General features: G+C 62.5%; 2 protein-coding genes across 3 annotated transcripts; both read right to left on the bottom strand.

Moving 5' to 3' along the window:
* Nucleotides 1-1,000: 1,000 nt before the first annotated feature.
* FGFR4 (fibroblast growth factor receptor 4) lies at nucleotides 1,001-7,222 on the bottom strand. Of its 2 annotated transcripts, XM_040573876.1 has the most exons (18): nucleotides 7,099-7,222; nucleotides 6,559-6,652; nucleotides 5,327-5,596; nucleotides 5,145-5,234; nucleotides 4,891-5,057; nucleotides 4,671-4,794; nucleotides 4,210-4,400; nucleotides 3,969-4,107; nucleotides 3,675-3,868; nucleotides 3,357-3,502; nucleotides 3,131-3,252; nucleotides 2,913-3,023; nucleotides 2,582-2,772; nucleotides 2,259-2,381; nucleotides 2,104-2,174; nucleotides 1,769-1,906; nucleotides 1,591-1,696; nucleotides 1,001-1,512 (listed from the first exon to the last, which is right to left on the bottom strand). In XM_040573876.1, exons 2-18 carry the CDS (start codon nucleotides 6,638-6,640, stop codon nucleotides 1,366-1,368), a joined length of 2,412 nt encoding a protein of 803 aa, XP_040429810.1. In that variant the 5' UTR covers nucleotides 6,641-6,652; nucleotides 7,099-7,222; the 3' UTR covers nucleotides 1,001-1,365. The 2 variants fall into 2 exon arrangements, with proteins under 2 accessions (XP_040429810.1, XP_040429811.1); XM_040573877.1 differs by lacking the exon at nucleotides 5,327-5,596.
* Nucleotides 7,223-11,960: 4,738 nt separating this feature from the next.
* On the bottom strand, nucleotides 11,961-21,942 carry ZNF346 (zinc finger protein 346). Its single transcript, XM_040573911.1, has 7 exons — nucleotides 21,803-21,942; nucleotides 21,595-21,698; nucleotides 20,727-20,825; nucleotides 19,578-19,728; nucleotides 18,410-18,649; nucleotides 15,686-15,779; nucleotides 11,961-14,344 (listed from the first exon to the last, which is right to left on the bottom strand). Exons 1-7 carry the CDS (start codon nucleotides 21,861-21,863, stop codon nucleotides 14,239-14,241), a joined length of 855 nt encoding a protein of 284 aa, XP_040429845.1. The 5' UTR covers nucleotides 21,864-21,942; the 3' UTR covers nucleotides 11,961-14,238.
* Between the last annotated feature and the right edge of the window lie 194 nt (nucleotides 21,943-22,136).

Genomic DNA, 22,136 nt, shown 5'->3' with positions numbered 1-22,136 from the left:
CGCCGGGCAGGGAGGCAGCGGGGACGGGGCAGGTTTCACACCTGCTGGTGGTCTGCAGGCCCCGGGGGGGCTCTACCCAGGGGAGAGGAGGAACAGGGCCCCTGGGTGAGGGGCTGGGAGCGGTGCAGGCATGCTTCAGGGCTGGAATCCTCCTAGCAGCACTGCTGGGGCTGCACGACAGGAGGGGACCCTGGAGCAGCTCTACAAGCAGGTACGGGGCAGGGCAGGCTCTGCCCCACAGGAGCTTGCCCAAAGGTGGCCGCACCCTAGCGCAAGCAGGGGTGAGATGAAGGGACCGCTTTCCATCTGCACTGAGCCCCCAGCTCCTGCCCCACACATCCCCATTGCTCCCCGAGAGCCACCTTGCAGGCTGGGGGGGCTGCGCCCTGCCGCTGGAGCTGCGCCTGCAGCTGGGAGCTGGGGAAGGAAACCAGATCCCGGGGCTAACGGCCCTGCAAAGCCCAGCCCTTGCCGGAGCGGAGGAGACGAGGTGAAACCCTAGACCCAGGGAGCAGGCTGGCAGGAGGGGGCGAGACAGCTGCAGCCCCCGCTCCCTGCAGAGCCGAGCTGGGTGCCGTGGGGCAAAGCAGGCACCAGAAAGCAGGGCCTGGGGCTGAAGCCCCCAAACCTCACTCGCAGGGGCGCTGGGGTTAGGAGAAGGCAGCGCAGAGCCCATAACTCACTTTTATCTGGTGTCCTGGGGCTGGCCCAGGTGGGGAGGGGGGGTCCCCAGCGTGCCGGGCCGGGGGCTCTTTCCCAGCCTGGGAGCCGGCAGCAGTTGGTGGATCAGTTTCAGGGCGATGCTGGTAGCGGAGTTCACGGTGGCTTAGCGCAACAGTGGCTAATGGGGAACAGATGCAACAGTGCTTTGTGCCGGAGCGGGGCTGGAGGCACAGGAGTGGGGACGCTGCTTCCTGCACCTGTGGCACTGCCCCCCGGCAGCACGCGTCCTCCCCCGGCCCTCCTCGCCCCTGGGAGCAGCCCAGAAACTGCACCAGGGTCTATTCCAAAAAAATAATTTATCAGGTCGATATTTCACGTACATAAATATTCATCTCTATGGCTATGTACAGAGGCAGGCAGCGGGGCTCCCGCCAGGAGACACTTCCATCGAAACACTGGACACAGCCCGGCTCCCCAGGGGCACCGCGGGGCAGTGCCCCCCCTGCCCCCCCACCAGGCAGAGGCTCGCTCAGCCCTGCATTGCTGGGACCCGACCGGGACTGAAGGCTTTGTGCAGAAACGGGGGGGAAAAAGAGCCCAGTCCCCGGGGAGGGGGCCACCCCCTGCGCTGCTCACGCTGGGTGCAGCAGGGAACAGCCCTGCCTGGATCCGCTCCGCGGCATCGCCCTGCCCTGCCCGCCCTTAAGTCCTCACGCTGGGGTAGGTGAAGAGGCAGGGAGCGAGCGGCAGCGGGTCGTGGGTGAAGACGGAGTCATCCGAGGAGCAGGTGCTGGTGGTGTCCTCGCAGGAGGGCGAGTACTGCTCGAAGGGCATGGAGAGGTCCAGGTACTGCAGGGGAGACACCGTGCCGTCACCGCCCGCCCCGCCGCCACCCCCACCACGCACACCATCCTCATCGTCACTCACCTCCTCCGAGACGGCCGCCAGGATCTTGTCCAGCCCCTCCACCAGCTGTTTGAAGGTGGGGCGCTGCGAGGGCACGGCGTGCCAGCACTCCCGCATCAGCATGTACCTGGGGGCGGGGCCGCGTTAGGGGGGGGGGGGCACCGCTGGCCCTGCCCGCCCCCCCCCGGCCGCTACTCACAGCTCGTGGGTGCAGTTGGACGGCCGGTCCATGCGGTGCCCCTCCTTCAGCAGCTTGAAGAGCTCCTCCACGGGGATGCCGGGGTAGGGAGAGCCGCCCAGGGTGAAGATCTCCCACATCAGGATCCCAAAGGACCACCTGGGATCACACGTGGCAAGGGGGCTCGGACACGTCCCTGCACCCTGCTCCAGCAGGAGGGGTCCGGCTGCCACCAGGCTGGTGCCAGCCCCCCGGAGCACCCCTATCCTAAGGATGGGGACCCTCCAGCACACACACAGCCCCACGGTGCTGCCTCAGCCCACACCTCGTGGCAGCCCTCGGGCCCCAGGACTCACACATCGCTCTGGTGGGTGTAGACACGGTCAAACAGAGCCTCTGGTGCCATCCACTTCACCGGCAGGCGGCCCTGCAGGAGCAAACCCTCTCCTGAGCCGGGGTCCCGGCCCCCCAGCCCTCGCTCTGCCCCTCGCTCAGGCCCCCCCGTGCTCACGTTGCTGGTTTTCTTGTAGTAGTCGATGTCGTGGACGTCCCTGGCCAAGCCGAAGTCGGCGATTTTCATCACACTCTCTGCTGTGACCAGCACGTTGCGGGCAGCCAGGTCGCGGTGGATGCACTGCCGGGAGGGAAGCGGCGCCCGCAGGAGATGTGAGAGGGCAGCTCCAGCTCAGCGCGCCCCCTCGGCACACCCTGACCCCCCTATGGCACCCCAAGGTGCCACCAGCCCTCCCATGGCACCATCACCCCCAGGGCTGGGGGCATCATCCCTCCCGCCCCGCTCTTTTTGGCACCCCGCGCAGGCTGCGCCAGCCCTACCCGCTTGGACTCCAGGTACTCCATGCCGCGGGCCACCTGGTAGACGCAGGACACCAGGTCCTTGAAGGAGAGCTGCTCCTCAGGCAGCGCCGTGATGTCGAAGGTGTAGTCGGGCATGGGAGGGCGCCGGGCGCGGAGGTACTCGCGCAGGTTGCCCTTGGCTGCGAACTCCACAATCACGTAGAGCGGCCCTGCAAAGGGCGAACGCTCCGCTCAGCCCTCGTGTCCCTGCCCCGCCGCCCCCCAGCCCCGTCCTGCCCCCAGCACCCTTCCTGCCACTGCCCCCTGTAGCCCCCGCCCCACGCCCAGCCTTCCCCGGGCCCCCCCTCACCGTCCTGCGTGCAGACGCCCAGGAGGTTGATGATGTTTTTGTGCTTGTCCATGAGCTTCATCATCTCCATCTCGGAGATGAGGTCAGCCAGGTCCTTGTCGGTGGCGTTGTCTGGGGACAGGGGGCTGTGTCACCGCGCCAGCCGGCGTGGTGCCCCAGCCCGGCACCGCCACAGCCCCCGTGCCCAGGAGGCTGCAGGGGAACCTTCCCCTCTTTACCTTTGAGCATCTTCACAGCCACGGTGACGGCTCTGTCCGGCCGCTCCCTGTCGATGCCGTACGCCTCTGCCCGCACCACCTGGCCGAAGCAGCCTTCTCCCAGGGGCTTGCCCAGCACCAGCCTGGCAGGGAGAGGCAGAGCTGTGAGTTGGATCCAGGGGCAGCGCAGAGCTGCAGCGCTGGCACCGCCAGCCCCAGCCCTCCCCAGCGCCGCGCGGCTCCGTACTTGTCCCGGGGGAACTCCCACTTGGAGTCGAGGGGCAGGTCCAGCTCCACGACCCCCGCCAGCATGGGGGCACAGCTGGAGGAGAGGCGAGTGACGCGCATCAGGGACGTGCTGGACTTCCCAGAGGAGCTGGAGTCCAGGGAGAACTGCAGAGAGAGCGCGGGAGACCTCAGCCGCCCGGCCTTGTGCTTGGGCCGATGGCCCAAGGGCAGGGCTCATGCCGAGGCCGTCAGGAGGGTAAGGTGTGACAGGGGCAGGTGGCACTAGCAGAGCCAGTCGGCCACCAATGTCCCCCCAGGGCTCCAGCTCGGCCCTCACCTGCCGGATGAGCGGGAATTTGGAGAGCTTGTGGACCGCCATGGGCTCCAGGGGCTGCTTGCTCGACTGCGTCTGCATCCGGCACAGCACCACGATGATGACGGCCATGGCCACAGCCAGCGAGCCCGACGTGTAGATGATGATGTCCGTGTACTTGGCCTCGGGGGCCTCGGCCTCCCGCACCAGCTCCTCTTCTGGAGGGAGAGGAGGCGTCAGCCTGCAGTCCCTGCAACACCCAGGGCCGCCCCCAGCCCCGACCAGCCTCACGGTGCTCCACGAACCCCCCTGCCCTACCTGGGAGCACGGTGAGCCAGGCCGACTGGTAGGAGAGGCCGATGGAGTTCCCCGCCAGGCAGGTGTACTCGCCCGCATCCTCCATGGAGACGTTGCGCAGGTACAGCACCTCCACCTCCGAGCTGTTGATATCCGCGGTCTGCCGGCAGAACAAAGGATCGTGAGCATCCAACCACGGGGACGGGCTCTGTGTGCCCCCCGTCACCCCTCCGGGGGGAGCACCGGGGGGCCCAGCCGCTACCTTGAGCACTTGCACGTAGGGCACCCCGTCGGGGCCGTAGCTGCTGCCGTTCACCTCGATGTGCTTCAGCCACTGGATGTGGGGCTGGGCGTCGCTGTAGACCTTGCAGAAGAACTCCACGTCGCTGCCCACCAGGGCGGTGGTGTTGGCGGGGAGCCCTGCCTGCAGGATGGGCCGGTGCGGGGACCTCTCTGCACCCGGGACAGCAGAGCAGCATCACCCGCGTGGCCCGTGGCACCCGCAGAGGGGTCACACCACTGCCTCCCCACCCTCTGTGAACCCCCAGGGACCCACGGTGACCCAAGCTGGTGCCTCGTCCCCACGTCCCTTGGGTGCAAGGGATGCTCAGGCAGTGGGGAGCTGAGCACGGGCTCCTCCACCCCGTTCCCCCAAGCCTGTCCCCGCTCCCAGGCACTATGCGAGTAGAGACCCGGGAGCAGCGCCGCCAGAAGAGCCCTCACCCAGCACGTCCAGCAGGTAGCTGTAGCGGATGCTCCCAAACCTGTTCTCCACCAGGCAGGTGTAGTTGCCGCGGTCGGAGGGCACCACGCTCTCCATGACCAGGCTCCAGTGCTGGTGCCGGAGCTGCAGCGGGGAGGAGAGGCGGGGGGAGGAACGGGGTCAACTCAACAGAGCCGCTGCTGAGCGGGATGCCAGGAGCAGGGGGAATGGGGACCTTACCCGGATGCCCCCGATGCGGTGCTCCCCCCGGAACTCGCGCCCGTTCTTGAACCAGCGGATGCTGGGGCTGGGGCTGCCCGAGGCCGGGCAGCGAAACTTGACGGTGTTCCCCGCGGGGACGGCGTACAGCTTCTTGTCCATCCGGTGCGGGTGGGTCCAGTACGGCGCTGGGGACAGACGTGGCGTGCCGTGGGACGGGGCGCGCGGCACAGCGCCAGGCAGCCCAGCTCGGCCCTGCCCAGGGCAGCACTCACCTCTGTGCACGTAGACGGGCTCCTCGCTGCGGTCTCCGTGGGGACCGTCCCCATCGCTGTCTTCATCATCATCGCCCGACGCCAGCGAGTCTGTGAGGAGAGGCAGGTTGTGAGGGATGCCCCCGTCTGCAGGACCAGGGAAGCGGGGGTGCGCTCCCCCCGGTGCTGCCCTGGGCTCTCACCCACGACGGAGATGGTGAAGTTGCGCAGGATCTCCCCAGTGCCCCGTGCCCGGCACACGTAGAGCCCCGAGTCCTCGTAGGCGACCTCGGAGATCTCCAACAAGCTCTGCTGGAGATGGACGCGGCCCCCCGGGACTAGTGGCCTGGACTCCTTGTACCAGACCACGCTGGCACCGCTGTGGTTGGCGTCGCAGTACAGCTTCAGCGCATTGCCTGGGTCCAGCAGGAGATGCTCCTCCTCCGACTCCAGCAAGGGACTCTCAAACAACTCTGCAGCCCAGGAGAGACGCGCTGAGCACCAGGCACGGTGCTCTCCCCCCCGACAGCACGGCCCCGCCACACACCCGCCCGGCGCACGGAGCACACGGCACGACGTGGCCCGGTGCCCGGCTGCGGACACGGGCGAGGGCTGGACTCTGCCCTCGGGCACGGGGACGAGGCTTCCCCAGCGGCTGCCTGGCACTGGCGTGTCCCTGTCCAAGGCCACACAATGCCAAACTCCTTTCGGAGGGGCCACTCCTGAGGGCGCAGGGTGCCCGAGCCCATCCTGCTGCGCTGGGAACGGGAAGGGAACGGGTGCCCTCAGCATCAAACCCTCCTAGCCACCCTCCCTGCAGGGCTGCTGGAAAAGCCAGCACCAAAGAATTATTCTGTTCTGTTCTAAACCCGGAGCCTGCCTGGAGCAGACCGCAGTACAGACAGCCCTTGCTGCCCCAGCACAGCGTCGGAGCGGCGATGCAGGGACCCGAAGCGGAGGAGATGCCAGGACCCGAAGCCCCGCAGCTCCGAGCACGGCAGCCCCGCAGCCCCTGCCTGCGTGTCCCGTGCAACGTCCCCGAGCCCCAAGTGCTGCGGCTGTCAGCACACGTGTGCACATCCAGAGCGGGAACGACCCAACCGCTCGGCATCGCCTGATCGCTGCTGCACCAACCCCGGCCACGCCACCGGGCTGCCCGCAAGCTGTGGGCCTTGGGGACCGAGCCAACACGCAAAGACCACAGAAAGCAGCCTCGCCGCCCCAGAAACCCCCCAGCGTGGCCGCAAATCCCACCCCAGCCGCACTGGGTGCAAGGTGCCTCCCAGCCACCCGCTCTCGCACCCATTCAAGCCCACCACCGGTGGGCAGCGACCAGCAGCACGGGGGTCTCAGTGGGGTGCCGGAGCCAAAGACGCCACCCCAACCCCGAAGCCCCCTCTCCCGAGCCCCGATTCCCCCCCCTCCGGCCCCGTACCTGTCTCCATCGCCCCACGGCGGGAGGCGGCGGGCCGAGCCGCCAGCAGCAGCCCGGCCAGGACGTGCCAGAGCGGCCGCATCTTGCCGGCCTCCTGCAAGGCAGCGGCAGCGCGGTCAGGGGGCTGCGCGCCCCCGGGAGGAGCCGGGCCGCGCCCGGAGCCGGCAAGGGACGGGACGGGACGGGACGGGACGGGACGGGACGGGACGGGAAGGGACGGGACCGGGGGGCTGCGCGGAGCCCCGACGGCACGGCGCGACGGAACGGGGCAGCGCAAGTCCCCGCGACCGCAGGGACCTTGTGGGGGTTTGGGGACCTGGGAGGGGACTGGGAAAAAGGGGGGGGGGGGGGCCCTGCCCGTAGCCTTAACCCGGGGGGGGGGGCGGGGAGGGGACGGCAGGAGCGGGGGGCGCGGGGAGAGGTCCCGGGCTCAGCGCCCCGCGGATGGGGCGGCGGGGAGGGATGGGGTGGGGGGTCGCGGGAGGGATGGGGGCGGTGGGGAGGGATTGGGGGGGTCGCGGGAGGGGGTCGCGGCGTTACCGGCGGCGAGCGGCTCCCTCGGCGGAGCCGCCCGCGCGGTGCGGGGAGGACCCGGGCAAAGTCCGCCGCCTCCGGGGCCGTGCCGTGCCGGGCCGGGCCGGGCCGGGCCGGGCTCAGCGCCCCGTCCCCATGGCGGCCCCCGGCCTGGAGCTGGCTCCGCCGCCGCCTTGGCCGCGCTCTGCCGCCGCCGCGGGCGCGGGCACTTTGTAGGGCGGCGCTCGGGTTACACCGCGCCGCGGGCGGCCCCGACCCCGCCCCGCCCCCGGGACCGAGCCCGGGACCGAGCCCGAGCCGTGCCCGAGCGTTGCCGGGCGCCGTTCCCGGCAGCAGGGCAGCGCACCCGCGGGCTAATTGGTGCCGCCGCAATTAGCCGCCGCCTTATCGCTGCCGGGGCCATAAAGCGGCCGTGCGTGACCCCCATTAGGAGCCCATAAGGCCCCGTCGTAAAAACACCGCGGGGCTGCGAGCCGGGGCCCGGGCGGCCCTAATCCGGCCCATAAACACCTCCCGGACCCCCCCCGCTGCACGCCCGGGGACCCCCGGGGGGACCCCGGGCACCGCGAGCAACCCCCGGCCGCCTCCTCCATCCCCTGCCGGTAACGGGGACCCGGTCCCCGGTCCCCAGAGCCCTCCCGCAGCTGCAGGCTGGCTGCGGGCTTCACAGCTCGGTGTGGGGCTGCGCTGCCCCGAGCCCCGTGCTGCTGTGAGCGGGGCACGGCCACCCCCGTCCCCCCATGTCACCCCCATCCCACGGGGCCACGAGGCCAGGGCACGGCTCCGGCGCATGAGAACAGCGAGCGTGGCACGAGGTGGTGTCACACGAGGGCTGCGCGGTGCCACGGTCACCCGCGGTGTCACCCACCCCGCGCTGCCCCCCGCCCGGGGTGCTGCCCCCACCCCGGGGCGCAGAGGAGCACGGAGCAGCCCCCGCGGCCCCCGGCAGCTGTTCGGCGCGGTGCATTCCTGCCGGCACGCGGAGCGGACGGGAACATCGATTTCACGGGGCAGCAGCCGCCTCCGCAGAGCTCGCGGCGTGCCGGAAACACGGAAAAAATGTTGGGTTCAGCTCGATTCGAACCGAAACCACATCTAGAGTGGGAGGACACGGAAATCCTCGGCGAAGCGGAGCCGGCAGTGCCAGGCAGCCCAGCTCGGGGCAGGTCTGGGTGCGGACGGGCTGGGGGGCAGCAGATCCCAGCGGATGGATGCACGAAACCCTGGAGCCCCAGGGGAGATCGGGGCGAGCGCGGGAAGGGATCATTCCCAGTGCTGGGAATGCTGGAGGAGAGCTGGGAGCCCATGGGACCCACAGCCTGGTATGGGCACAGAGACCCGAAACCCCACCCAGGTCCCTGCAGTGGGGACAGAGCAGGGCGGGCAGATAGGAGCAGGATGAGGGGACCCGCGCTGGCAGCTCGCCCCGTGCCGTGCTGGGCATCCCCGCAGAGAGCGGGCGGTGGGGGCACGGGCTGCGGGCGGCAGGGAGCTGCTCCCCTCCCTGCTGCGGGGCTGGGGGCTCGGGCTGCCTCGCTTGATTTATAACAGCAACTGAAGGCAAACAAAAAGCCCTTCACGGCAGCACGGCCCACCGCCTGCCGCCCGCCTCCGGCAGCACCGCCACGGCCTCCGCCACGCCAGCAGCTCAACAAGGGAGGATTGTGCCAGCGCCGGCTCCCCGTGCCATGGGGGCAGCCCTGCCCCTGCACCCCCCTTTGCTCCCTGGGCTGCTCCCGTCAGCCGCAGCACTGCAAGGGGTGCGTGTCCCCCTGGGCACCGCGCTGCAGAGTGTGGGAGCCTGGACAGGGCAGGGTGACCGGGGAGGGGGTGCCCAGAGGTGGGCACAGTGCAGACGGGGCAGGGGGACCCACTCTGCCCCAAACCCGACCCAGGAGAGGTGATATTTGCTGTTTGCATGCACCGAGCCGGACCCACGGCCTCGCTCATGTGCGGGGCCCTGCAGCAGCAAGCACGCACGAGGGGCTGGGCGCAGGGGGCTCCATCCTCCCACCCCTGCCCCTTCCTCCAGGCAGTAAATCATCCCTGCTCCCCTCATGAAAGGCCCGTGTATGCGCTGCCGGCGCAGGGAGCCTGCCTGGTGCCAACAATATTGCTCTTGGAAGGCAGCCGGGGCTGCGGGAACACAGCCGCCCCTTGTGCCTGGCCCCAGCGCTCGCCGCCGTTCCTGCTGCGGTCGCACCTGCGGCCAGCATGAGCGCACGCGGCCGGTGGCTCCTGGGGGGGCCGGAGCCCGGGGGGCTCTTTCCTCCTGGAAGTTTCTCTTGGCTTCTCCTGAACGGCCGTTGTTTGGGGCGCAGGCTCCCCGGGCCCAGCACCCTGTGTGTGCATGGGGTCGGGACGCCGAGGGAGCGGGGCCCTGCAAGCACACGGCGGGCGCACGCCAGCCCCAGGCCGTCCCGGTGCGAAGGCTCCCGGCTCCCTCCAGCCCCGCTGCCCTTGGCACACGGCAGCCTTACGGCCCCGGCCACAACCTGCAGCCTCTTATCAGCCGAGCCGGGCAGGGCGCTCCGGCAGGGCCAGGTCCTGCTCCAGCCTTGCCAGGAGCCACCTCGCTGCTGCTGGCCGCTTGCAGGGCACGGCGATGTGGGACATCGGGTCCCAGCCCCGCAGCCTGCCCCGCAGAGCCGGGGCCAGGACAGGAGCTCAGCCTCCGTGCCCAGCCCGGCCGCATCCCTCCGCTCCCCCACATCCCTCTGCCCACCCTGCAGCAGGAGCCGAGCACGGTCCCGCTGGGATCCTGCTGATCCTTATCTCCCACAGGGAGGGACTGATGGAGCAACCCAGCCCGGTTAAGGTTTAACCAGGCAGAACTTGGCAAACATGAACCCGCTGCTCCCTTTGGGGAGGTGAGAACGCGGGGCCCGGCGCAGGGGCTGCCGGTGAGGGACGCGGTGCCCCAGGTGAGCTCCTGGCGTGGCACAGCAGCACCCGCAGCATCGGGCACTGTGCCCCTACCGGGGTGAGCAGGGATCACGCTGCGGCACAGTGAGATGCCCATCCCTGGGTGCAGCCGTGCCAGGCACAGGGATGGGGTACATGGGCCGGGATGGGCACTGCTCCCCTGCAGCACGCTGCACACCCCAGACACCAGGCTGGGCGCCACTGCCCGTCCACGGGCTGAGCAAACCAGGCCTCCAGGTCCCGCGGGGAGGGCTCTTCCCGCCAGCTCTGCCCCCCGCGAGGCATTGGACGCTCATCCCATGAGCAACACGGCCACGGCGGGGTGCCACGAGGCAGGAGCAGGGCCACCCCCACGATCCCAGCCCCTAATGGCAAGCAGGCGCCCGGCCCTGCCTCCACATCTGCACCTGATTTACTTGCTGGAGACAGCGGGGCCACAAGGGAGGGCAGCGGTTAGGGCTGCAGACGGGGGGCTGCGTTCCTCCCCCGGTGAGGGGGGACCAGGGTTCCAGCCCCACGCGCCGTGCCGGGGGACGAGCCGGCTGCGCAGACCGGCAGGCTCCAAGGAGCTGGCTCGGGCACAGGCGGGGGACGGCGGCGCTTCCGCGGGGATGTGGCTGGGGTGGCTCCGTGCCCCGCGCCTGCCTGCCAGCACGGAAGGCGCTTGGGCTCGGCCCGTGGTGTGCAGCCGGAGCGCCGGCACGGCCAGGTGCTGCCCGCAGGGGCCCCGGGCGGGAGGCACGCTGGCGGCAGCAGCGGTGTGGGGGCACGGCCGCGCTCTGGGCTCAGCTTCCCCCGGCGCACGGAGCGCTCTGGCCCCAGCTGCCGTCCCCTCGCGCTGCAGGGTGCCCCCGGGTGCTGCAGTGCAGGGAGCAGGGCAGGAGGGGAGGGCTGGAGCGTGGCAGCCGGGCCTGGCAGCAGGATGGAGCCAGCGGGAGGCACAGCTGGCTGAGCGCAGCCACCAGCTGGGGGCTGCGGGGGGAGGGAGGCTGCTGGGCCCCCCCGGAGCAGCCTGATGGGCAGCCGGGGCAGCGTGCACCCAGAGGGCCAGGCCACCTGTGATTTTGGCACCCCTCTGGTTCAATGATCAGAGCATGGGAACAGGACGGAGGCAGCCCCACGTCCTCCTCCTACCCTGCACCTGCCTCGGGGAGCGCCTGCACCCACAGGAAGGCCGGGAGCCGCGAGAAACACCACGTCCCTGCTGCGGGGAGGGGACGGGGTCAGCAAGGGACGGGCTGGCAGCTGCCGCCACGCCGCCCCGGCAGAGCCGAGCCGTGCCCTGCAGCAGGCAGACGCAGCCCGTCCCTCCCTGCACTGCCCCGTGGCTGGGGACAGCGCCAGCACAAGGCCTGCGCCGTGCCCGGAGACACCGTCCCCGTGCTCCGTCACAACCCTGCCCACGGGGGACCAGGACGGGCAGGCCCGGGGAGCCCAGCCGGCTGCCCTGTGCTGCAGGAAGGGCCGCGGGGCAGGGGGTGCAGCTGAAGGTTGTGCTGCTCTGCCCCCGTGCGTGCCCCGGGGTGCGGTGAGGGGTGCAAGCAGAGGCAGGAGGCTTTGCCATCGCCCTGCTCCTGCGCTGCCACGGGAGGGCCGGAAAAGGCCCTGTGCCCCGTGGCTGTCACGGATGTTTTCAACGCAAGCCGCACGACAGCCTGCAGGGGTGCCAGCAGGCTCCGGGGCCAGACTGTCCTGTCCTCCCCTCGGTGACGTTGGCGTGCTCCAGGCCACGCTGACTTGCCAGAGGAGCACAGAGGAAGGCACTTACCGGCTTTGTGCAGACCTCAGGGGCCTTGGGATGACAGCAGAGCCTTGAGGAGGGCGGCTGGGAACACAAGCCTCCCACCCCTCCCGAGTATTTCAAAGGTGTGTGTGTGTCCTGTTGTTCGAAGTATGGCAAAACAAAACAGGAAGGGCTATTGCAGAGAGACAGCACCCAGCAGTAGTAATAAACACTCTATTTGGAGAGCTTCACCTTAGGGAAACAGCAGATACATAAACATCGTGTACAGGGGGAGGCAAAACTGTCGGTACACAGACAGCGCAGTGACACACCAGACTGGGCAGTGCTGGAAATGGATCCCTCGTGGTGTCAACGCACAGCACATCTAGCAGGCACCTGCATTCACACGGCGAGACGAGAGCTAAGCAGCGGAGATCGGCGCTGGAGGCCATCCGGTGCTACCCGGCACACAATGCGTCCTTCAGTTCGTCGCAATTTTCTGCTCATTGATCAGCCTGCGAGGTTTAAAAGAGACTCCCTCTCAAGCAGGAGGCTAAGGTCAGACCTCAGCAGTAGAACAAGAGTGGAAAACATCAGGAAGGCGAACCCAGACCAGCAGGAGCCTGTCCTAAGGGAAGATGGCAGATTCCGCGCAGGGTGAAGGCAAACAAAGCTCATGCACAGCCTCGAGCGGGGAGGGGAAGGCACTCGCTCCAAGTGCGGAGATCAGCAACCAGCTCTCTCCCCTTGCTTAACCTGACCAGCGCACGCTGGATTTTGGAAGTGCCTCCACGGCCTGGCTCTCGGCCTCGCGAGGGCGGCAGCTGCTCCCCCTGGAACGCAGCGCGGGGAGCGCAGGGCCCCAGCCTGCCCTGCAGCAGCTGCCGCGGGAGGCAGCGGCTCCGCTAAGCCCACCCTGGCCGTGCCGCGCGTCCCCAGCGCTCTGCCAGCCCCACGGAGCCCCAGGAGGGGCCAGATCCCCGGCCTTCTGCCCCAGGGAGGGAAAATGACAGGGTGTTTGCCACGGGCTAGCAAAGTTTCAGCTCCACAGAGGCACCGACGCTGGGACGAAGCTGCGGAGCGTCTGACTCGGAGCGTTGGCACCGAACACGAGGCCAGCCCGACACACATGGCTCTCGTGGTGGGCTGGCGAAGCACAGACAATGCCTTAGCTCAAGGACAAAACATCTAAAGAACTCATCCAAAATGCACAACAGTCTCAGATGCCCGCCCTTCCTTCCGGGGGCTTTTCTAACAGATCTAGTACACTAGCACCACGAAGAGACCATCAGTCTTAATTCCCGGGTTTGAAACACAGAACGCCCCTTCTCCAGGCTGGTACAAGTATGTAAGAGCTTTGAGGAGAGGGCTTGGGCAAGGAGTGCCTAATGAAGGACTAACGAAGGCAGGTTTCCAGAGGATTTGTAGTTTTTGAGTCAGCTAACAATTTGACCAAGTTATACTACGGTCTTCTATTGTATCTAGATTCGTTTCCTCTCTTTTTTTCCTTAAAATTCTCTTCCCCCATAGTATTTTGCTGGCAGTAGGGAAAATGCTGCACTTAGACTCTGTCAGGGCCTGCACGTGAAGCGAACTCGCTCTGCTCAACCTTCGCCTGCTGATCGCGTTTAGATCTTGGAGATCGCCACCACTGCCAAGTTTGGCTGCAATTTGTTTAAGTTGCAGGGGGGAAAGACACACATGGTGAATCATCACATACACCTGTTTCCATAGGAAACCAGGCTAAACAGTTACTTCCTTCCACATGGAAATCCTCAGAGCAGAGGGCTGAGCTGTCTGGAGAGCCAAGAGCTCCAACTCCTCTCTCAGCCCCCGCTCCCACTAGCAGCAAGCTGTACACCAGAAATCATGACTACTTGTTAGACACCTAAACAACAGAGCTCCAGAACCAACGGCTGCAGTGCTGTGAAAGGCTCTAAGGGCAAACAGTGGCTCATGAAAATCTGCACACAAACCTGCCCAGAGGAGGCATGATGGGATGCTACACTGCCACTTCTCATTTTGGGCCTGTAAAAAGCCAGGCAACCCGCAGAGTGTCCCCATCCGTGCCGCGTAAGCACTGCTTGCTGTCATCTAGGAGTTCTCCTCCAGCAAAAGACACCTCTGAGCGCGGGATGCTGGCCTTCCAGGTGCAGGAATCCACCGCTTGCTCTGGTGAGGGAGGAGGTGGCCGTTGCCAGCCTGTTGCCAGACCCTCCTTATACCAGATACACACTTCCTCTCACACCGCACCCACCTTTACAGGAAGCAATTACACAATGAAAACTACTCTAAGGGAGTGAAGTATTTGCTGTCTACCAAGTCTCTTCCAGCTGGATCCTTTTTTGGACAGATTCAGTCCCCGTTCTGCTCGACGGGTGCATACAGGAGGGTAGGGCTTTGCTTATCCAGAGGGATAATGAAACCTTTGTGGGCTGGCAAAGGATGTGCGTTCTTGGGCCACCAACACAACTCCAAGAACAGTGCTGCAACTTGCTCTAGAAGTCTTGGCTGAAATAACTGTAGCCTCCTGGGGCAGTCGACTCTTCCCGGACGTACTGCTGTGGTGGGAAGGGTCCTACAACCGGCACTGCTCCTGGCATCCTGGACGTCGAACGGAGCAAGAGGGAGAGAACAGACAAATGAAACAATGTCAGAATCACTCAAATCTGTCAGCTGCCATCACTGCTCAGCAAGCACGGCTGTCAGCAGAGTAGCAACCTACTACAGACAAGTCAACCACTTGCCAGAAAAGCTTCCAAGTGCTTCCTTACTGTGTGTGTAAACAGACACCTTTAACATGGCAGAATTAGCTATTGCACAGCTCAAGGACCGTTAAGTGCTTCCACTACAAGGCAAGTATCCTGGCTCTTCTCAGCCTGCAGAAGCTGGCCTGGAACAGCATTTAGCAGCTAAATCCAGAAGCAGCTTTCTGAAAGGGAGTTGTCTGGCTGGAAAAACTGGAACAACATCCATGTCCTTAAAGGGAACGGCTGTGCGTGTGCACAGGGAACATCTTCAGTGTTTCTTTCTCCAACAGGCTAAATTCAGGTTAGGTTTTTGCCGTTTGCTGATCCTGCTGCGCTGTTCAAGAGTTGAAACAGGCAGAGCTTATGTCTTCCAACCAAGTACTCCACAGACAGGGTGCAATGGGGCTGTTATTCCAAAGATAGACGACAAAAGATCCCAGTTTTCCTCCTAGCCCCTCTGGGAAATCTAGCTAGGAGTCTATCACCGCTACAGGTAGGGTTTCCTAATGCCTCTTTCTTTAAGAAGCTGTCTAACCAACAGGGGTCCATTACTGACCCTCTTTAAGGCAAGGCTTTGAAATTAAAGAGCAGAACTTTGACAGTGTCCAGAGCAAGTACATTTGGTATTAATCATCTGTCTAGCAGTCTAAATTTTAGAGATGAATAATTTGCAGGGGATGCCAACATTTAACTTCCCAGCTGTAGAATGAATTCAGAAATATAGCCTCGGTTTCTGGAGCACGCTGACTACATGCCAGATTTTAAAAAAGCAACTCTCGAAAAAGTTGCAACTCTAAAAGCAAGACTAGAATGGCAAGTGGATCTCCACTAAGACAGTCTTTAATTAAATTAAAATCTTGGTTCTTACAGAAATGGCGTTTAAGAAGCGTCAGGCTGGATGCGCTCGCTGCAAAGATCCATGCCGCCCTGAACCACTGAGAACCAAACGCAACCGAAGGACGCTCCTACTACAGCAGCGTCCCCGAGCTGTCTGCAGGGGGAGCTGCCGAAGAGGCTGAGGGGATGTAAACCTACCCCAGTTAGTTGGCTCCAGGACAAACAGCACAAGCTTGCACAAATTGTATCGCTCTGCTTGTGAGTCAGCTTGAAATACACATGCAAAACTGCGCTTAAGTTATACCCAAAACATTGCTTCAACAAGGGTGGAAGCACGCTTAACGGGAAAGTTACTTACTGGTTCTTGTGTTTGAAGCCACTGATGTGAGCCTGGTACTGCTCTATGGAGTTGAGAACTATGTTACACGTGTTGCACGGGTACCCCTTCCCAGCTGAAACAGACATCAATGTTAACACACAGCTAGCCAACAACCCGGTGCCTGAGGTAGAAACAAGATAATCAGTCACTTGATGCCTTAAACCCCTGCTAAACAAAGACGAGTAGCAAATCAATGGCCTGACCAGACAGGGAGGTCACAGAACCCAGCTACCCCACCAGATACTGGTCAGGCCTTGGTCGGTGATAGGAGGGAAGCACTAAGCCAGCAGGCCTTCCCCGGGCAGAACCCGGGTTTGTTATCTACAAAAACAAACACACCTTTCCTATAACCAGTTCACAGCATCAGACGAGGTGAAAACGTAGCGTGAGTAGACCAAACACTGCCTCTGCAACTCCACTTTTTTTCTTCCCCAAATGCCCACTTCTCCTGCTCTGTCTCATCATAACAGAAACCAAGGGAGATACTTAATTTGTAAGCTCGACACGTTTCAATAATAATAACAAGAACAAAAAAGCAGCCAGAGGAGATTATACACAACATCAGGTTCCACAATGCAGCACTCTGCTAAGCCTTGCTGCGGTGCCAGTTGAGAATATTGAACTCTATCCGCAAGCAGTTTAGTTACAGTCAGTGTATCAGTTAACTGGAAGAAAAAAGTCTCCAACAATAGTTGTACTAGACAGATCAATGGCTCTGATTCCAGCTGGAGTTGTCATGTTACACAAAGTTCTGGAGGTCACAGATAGCAAACAAGCAAACATTGCAGCAGAGTTCACCACAAAAGCCCGTAACAGGGGAAAATCCTGGCACTTGTCCCCAGGACATCAAATGATCCTGAACTCAGGCTCTCCGGAGGAAGGCTCTGCCTTGGAGTCTCACAAAGAAAACACTTCCCTAAGGGGAACAGGGACATCCACCCTAGGGGTGCAGAGCAGCATCACCGGGTGAGAAACACAACGCATGGTGCAGCAGACACTTCCCCACCTGGCTGCTGCACCACGGAGGCCTCAGACTCCAGTGGGCCATTTAACTCCCCAAACAGCCAGGCTCGGACGTCGTGCCACCCACAGGAGCTGTTCCAGCCCTCACGCCCACCTCCCTGCACAATCCAGGTCGAGATCTCTCTCTTGAAAATCTGACAACGAGGTGTGTACCGGGTACTTCATGCTGTGCCCCCGCACCCTACACTGATGGTTCCCAGAGGGACTTTAAGCAGACAAGTATCTGGGTGTTGCACTGTGAACGACACATCTTCACCTGCTGCCACTCAGAGCCCAACAAGGGCACCTTTAGGGACAGCAGTGCTCAGAAAAAAAAAAAAAAACGCTTCACAAAAGTATAGGTCAGCATCTGAGCTCAATTCTATAAGAGAAGAACAAGAGGCTTGTTCTGGGAAGAACTGTGCTGGCATGCCAGCTTGGTGTGGCTGTTAGCACACAGAGACAGGGAAACACGTCCCCGACTGCAGCCCATCGCATCAGAGCAGCCTCACATCACAGCTACGGCTCGGAAACCTTGCCTGGAACAGCTGAAGTGCCATGGCGATGTGGACGCAGACACTCCAGTTTTGTGAGGACTTCACGGAGGACATCAGTCACACAGCCAACAGCACTGCCGCTTACCCAGCCTGGGCCGGGGCTCCTGACCCCGTCAGAGCCTGAGTCACGATAAAATGGAACCATTGATCAGGCCCCATTAATTAAGTAAAGAGCGGCTGAATAACACAAATAACACGAAGCACCTTTTCCATCTCCCACATGACTACACGATGTGGGAGAGAATATTACTTGGATAATTGAGCCTCGTTTCTCCTAAGTGCTACCAGCAGCTAAAGGTGGCCCACAAAGAATTAGAGTAATTAATCTTCTGCTTACAGGCATTTTATGACAGAGAAAGAAGCTCTTGAAGAAGATTTTAAGGTGATCTGTCTGCTTATCATTTACTTTAAGCATCCGGCAGGTACTAGACTTCCTGCTCCAACAGAAGGCTGCTGGGAGGAACAAGGGAGTTTACTGCGAGCTCCTAATGCTTTCACTGGGCTCCAAGGCTTTCATCACGCAGAAGTACTCACAGGGAACAGAACACAAACCAAATGAGTTTCAACTGTCTGCCTAAAGTTCCTCCTTAATAGCTCAATTTTTTCCACATTCCTGCTTGCTCTGGAGAGTTGCATTAGTTCATCAGATGAAGTGCCCACACAGAGGCAGAAAGCATTCAGGGAGAAATCTCTCTGGCTTTCATGCGCTTTGAAGCAGCAGGTGCAGTAAAACCTATTTCTTCCTTCTTTGGCTAGCCCCCTCTGAAGGCATTTTTTAGGCATCAAATGCCACTTTTATCTTTCCATTTTGGATGCAATCCACCTAGCTAGAAACAGCACTGGCCAAAATCCCTGGACTATCCGCACAGAGAATAAAAAGGACACGTACCCGATTAGACAACACCGCAAAAACCCAATCCAGAGCTTGCCACAAGCAGCTACAGTCTAAAACCTCTCCTGCTGCCAGGGGGTTACGATATCAACCAAATCCATCTTCCGGTGCATCATCAAGATCCTGTGAGACCGTGAGCAATTCTCCCCGCTCCCTCCACACGGACTCTCACGCAGAGACCCATCAGACACACGGTGTTGCCCTCCCACCCTGCCCTGCAACCATTTATTCGCCTGCTTGCTGAGAACTCACCCATAAAGGACGCCGCCGGTGCATCAGGAGTTCGGCCGTAGTGTGCCATCAGCTTGTGTTTGGTCTCCTGCTTTCTGTGCTTCTTGCCTACGTAATGCTGTTTTGCCATAAGGGGGTTGTTGAAAGTGGCATGGCAGAGGCTACAGAACTTGTCTGGGTCAGTAATGTCCTTGTTCTCTTCGTTAGAAGACACAGTAGAGGTGGGGAGCGTAGCAGGATGTTTCTGTGAGGGCGCTACTTCTGTAGGGTGAATCCAAACCCTTGGTCAGTCACAGAACTCAGATGCAAAAGAAAAAGTCATCTTACTTCCCCAAAACACGCATTAAACAAACAAAGAAAACCCAAACACCCCAAAAGCAAACCTAGTCAGAAAATGTAAGAACTCTGGACAAATTGATGTCACCCCTACCTCTTCCCTTAACACTCCGGGTGCATGCTAACACAACTCCCAGTAGGGGCACTGAACACCGGGGAGAAGCTTTCTAAATACCCAAGAGCTCTTCTCACACCCAAGTGGCAGGCGTGCACCAGACTGCTCCCGTGTCCAGCCACCCTTCCCCACGGCTCCTCTCATGCCTGAGGTCTGCCTTAGCTGTGCACAGTCCGTAGAGCAGGCCGTGGCAGACACCACTGGCAAAGCAGGAGGTCTGGATGAGCACAGCCCCAAATTTCCCAGCTACACAATCCCAATCCCCAGCTATCTGCAGCTCAGAAGTCCCTGAGCCACAGAAGCTGTACCTTTACACCTGAGCAGCCCTGCCCAATTCACCCTACAGGCGTTTCACTGGTCACTTTGGTTTCTGCAAGCTTTTAGCAAGGATCATATCCCATGACAGATATTTCTACAGCTTTCCCTGGAAAACAGCTCTGTCCCATTCCTTACACGCAGGGATGGGTACAACTCTGCTGAAAGCTGCATTTCACCCAAACAAGAAATGAAAAAACCACCCCAAACATGCTGATTTTAGTCGGCACCAGCCTACCAAGCAAGCTGCTGAGAGAAGCAGCAGTCTCTGGAGGTGTACTGCTGGCTTACCTCGCTTCACAGGCACACGTACCCAAAAAGGCTCAGACCTGGGGTCCAACGACACTTCCCAGTGCAGAATCACTACGTGCAGCATTTTCTAGCTGGCATGTTACAATGTGAAGGCACTGCAGACAGTCATACCTTCCGCTCTGGGGGACTGCTGCTTCACGTTCTTGGCGTGCGTCTTCCCCAGGTAGTGAGACGTTGCCACAGCCGGAGAGGAGAAGGTCATGTTACAGATGGGGCAGCACTTGTTCCTGTCCTCCCCGTTGCTGCCTTCCTGCTTGCTCTCCTGTGCACACAGAACCACAGAATGGCTGAGGCTGGAAGGCACCTCGGGAGGTCATCTTGCTCAGCTTTCTTGTTACAAGAAAGGACACTAAGGCATTTAAGAAAACAAAATAATCTGAGACACTGAGATGCGAAGTTGGAAGTTTGACTGTTCCATGGTGCAGCACTGTCCCCCCATTGACTGGACAGCCTTCCTGCTTCAGAATACTTCTTTGTCATCTTAGTGAACCGCTCTAGGTAGAGGGGCTGGCTATCCTGGCTTGTACGGGTTGAGGACAAGGTTAACCACGGGGCTGCCAGAACTGGATCAGCCAGCCTTCTGCTCTCCACGAGGTGTGAGCCACGCAACACAAACACCACTATCAGCTGGGTCATCGGCAACACGACGCTGGCCGAGCAGGCAGCAGCAGTCATTTCTAAGCCTAACACTGTGTGTGAAGGCATCCTCCTTTATCCCCCCCCTCCACCCCCGCTACAAATGTTGAGGGCTAGGGATTAAAGCTGAAGCAATCATAAAAGTAGAATCTGTTTCCCAAATGAGTCACGGGGCAGACAGATGGCAGGGTGGAATGTGCTCCTCTCGCTGACCAACAGGCTCCAGCCACTGGCTGAAGAAACCGAAATAAGTAAAAACAGAGTTGTGCCAGAAAGAGTCCAGTTAGTTGTGAACCCTGAAAGTACTTGTAATGAAATTAAGTGTTATGCAGGTGCAATGATATTCCTGGCTTCGTTATTCATGAATTTGCTGCTCCTATTTACTTTACCCTGTTTTATCCACGTAATTCACAGGGAGACTTTCAATAAGAGGCAGCGTGAGTTCCTTTAAGTGAATAAGGCAATGGGAACCGTACTCACCGGGACGAGGCACAGCCACAGGAGCACAGAGCCCTTCCCAGGACCGCTTTCTTTCTTCACTCTCACACAAGCACATGGGCTGCCTGGCAGCATTTAGCTGAGACCCACTGTCACGGACCTGAAAGGCTGGGCGCGCTGCCTCACCTGCTTATTAGCGTCCACCTTCATCCTCTTGCCGGGCGCCAGCTCGTCCTCGCCGTGGATGGACAGGTACCGCCGCACCTTGTTGGCGTGCTTCTTGCTCTGCGGGGCAGAAAGCAGCTGGGGCAGCCCGGTACAGCCCGGTACGGCCCAGTACAGCGGGACACGGCCCGGTACTGCCTGTTATGGCCCGGTACAGCCCGGTACATAGGGATATGGCCCGGTACGGCCCAGTACAGCGGGACACGGCCCGGTACTGCCCATTATGGCCCGGTACAGCCCGGTACATAGGGATATGGCCCGGTACGGCCCAGTACAGCGGGACACAGCCCGGTACTGCCTGTTATGGCCCGGTACAGCCCGGTACATAGGGATATGGCCCGGTACGGCCCAGTACAGCGGGACACGGCCCGGTACTGCCCATTATGGCCCGGTACAGCCCGGTACATAGGGATATGGCCCGGTACGGCCCAGTACAGCGGGACACAGCCCGGTACTGCCTGTTATGGCCCGGTACAGCCCGGTACATAGGGATATGGCCCGGTACGGCCCAGTACAGCGGGACACGGCCCGACACGGCCCGTTATGACCCGGTACGGCCCGGTACATAGGGATATGGCCCGGTACGGCCCAGTACAGCAGGACACGGCCCGACACGGCCCGTTATGGCCCGGTACGGCCCGGTACATAGGGATATGGCCCGGTACGGCCCAGTACAGCGGGACACGGCCCGGTACTGCCTGTTATGGCCCGGTACAGCCCGGTACATAGGGATATGGCCCGGTACGGCCCAGTACAGCGGGACACGGCCCGGAACGGCCCGGTACTGCCTGTCCCGTCCCGTCCCGTCCCGCCCGGTGCCGTGGCTCACCTGGTAGTGCGCCAGCCGCTGAGACTCGGAGATGAGCAGCGCGCTGCACACCTTGCACTGCGCCTCGGTGAAGATGTGCCCGTTCTCCCGGATCAGCCGCTCCACTGCCGGCACACAACCGCGGTCAGCCCGCTCACGGCCGGGCCCGGGACCGGGCCCCGGCCCCGGCCCCGGCCCGGTTCCCCTCGCCGCCCCCGGTTCCCCTCACCTGCCTCCCTGCCCACCGGCAGCGCCGCGGCGTCCCCGTTGCTACCCGCCCCGTCCGCCATCTTGGCCGCCGCCGCCGCCGCCACAGCAGCTCTCGCGAGATCTCCGCGCGCCTAGCAACGGCGCGGGGGGGGGGGGGGGGGCGGCTTCCTGCGCCGTCACGTGCTGGCGGAGGGAGGCCGCGGCGGCCACGTTGGTTGTGGGCAGCGGGGGGGAGGCGCGCCGGTGTCGGCCCCGCGGGGGCTGAGCGGCGCCGTCCGAGCGGCGCAGGCGGCGGGGCGAGGAGCGGGAGCGGCGTTTAAAGCGTCCTGCGGCGGGGCGGGGAGCGCGGAATG

Source organism: Cygnus olor, chromosome 14, assembly GCF_009769625.2.
Source record: "Cygnus olor isolate bCygOlo1 chromosome 14, bCygOlo1.pri.v2, whole genome shotgun sequence".
Taxonomy (NCBI): Eukaryota; Metazoa; Chordata; class Aves; order Anseriformes; family Anatidae; genus Cygnus; species Cygnus olor.
This window is presented reverse-complemented; position numbering and strand designations above follow the sequence as displayed.

What these genes read in the sequence shown, in the direction of transcription:
- ZNF346 (XM_040573911.1), bottom strand. Translation starts at nt 21,863, where the DNA reads ATGGCGGACGGGGCGGGTAGCAACGGGGACGCCGCGGCGCTGCCGGTG. An exon ending in AGGTGGACGCTAATAAGCAG is followed by an intron (nt 19,729 to 20,726) that starts GTGAGGCAGCGC and finishes CTGTGTGCACAG; the next exon opens with GAGAGCAAGCAGGAAGGCAG. An exon ending in GCAGTCCCCCAGAGCGGAAG is followed by an intron (nt 18,650 to 19,577) that starts GTATGACTGTCT and finishes TTCACCCTACAG; the next exon opens with AAGTAGCGCCCTCACAGAAA.
- FGFR4 (XM_040573876.1), bottom strand. Translation starts at nt 6,640, where the DNA reads ATGCGGCCGCTCTGGCACGTCCTGGCCGGGCTGCTGCTGGCGGCTCGG. An exon ending in CTTCACCATCTCCGTCGTGG is followed by an intron (nt 5,235 to 5,326) that starts GTGAGAGCCCAG and finishes CTCTCCTCACAG; the next exon opens with ACTCGCTGGCGTCGGGCGAT. An exon ending in TACACCCACCAGAGCGATGT is followed by an intron (nt 1,907 to 2,103) that starts GTGAGTCCTGGG and finishes GTGTGATCCCAG; the next exon opens with GTGGTCCTTTGGGATCCTGA.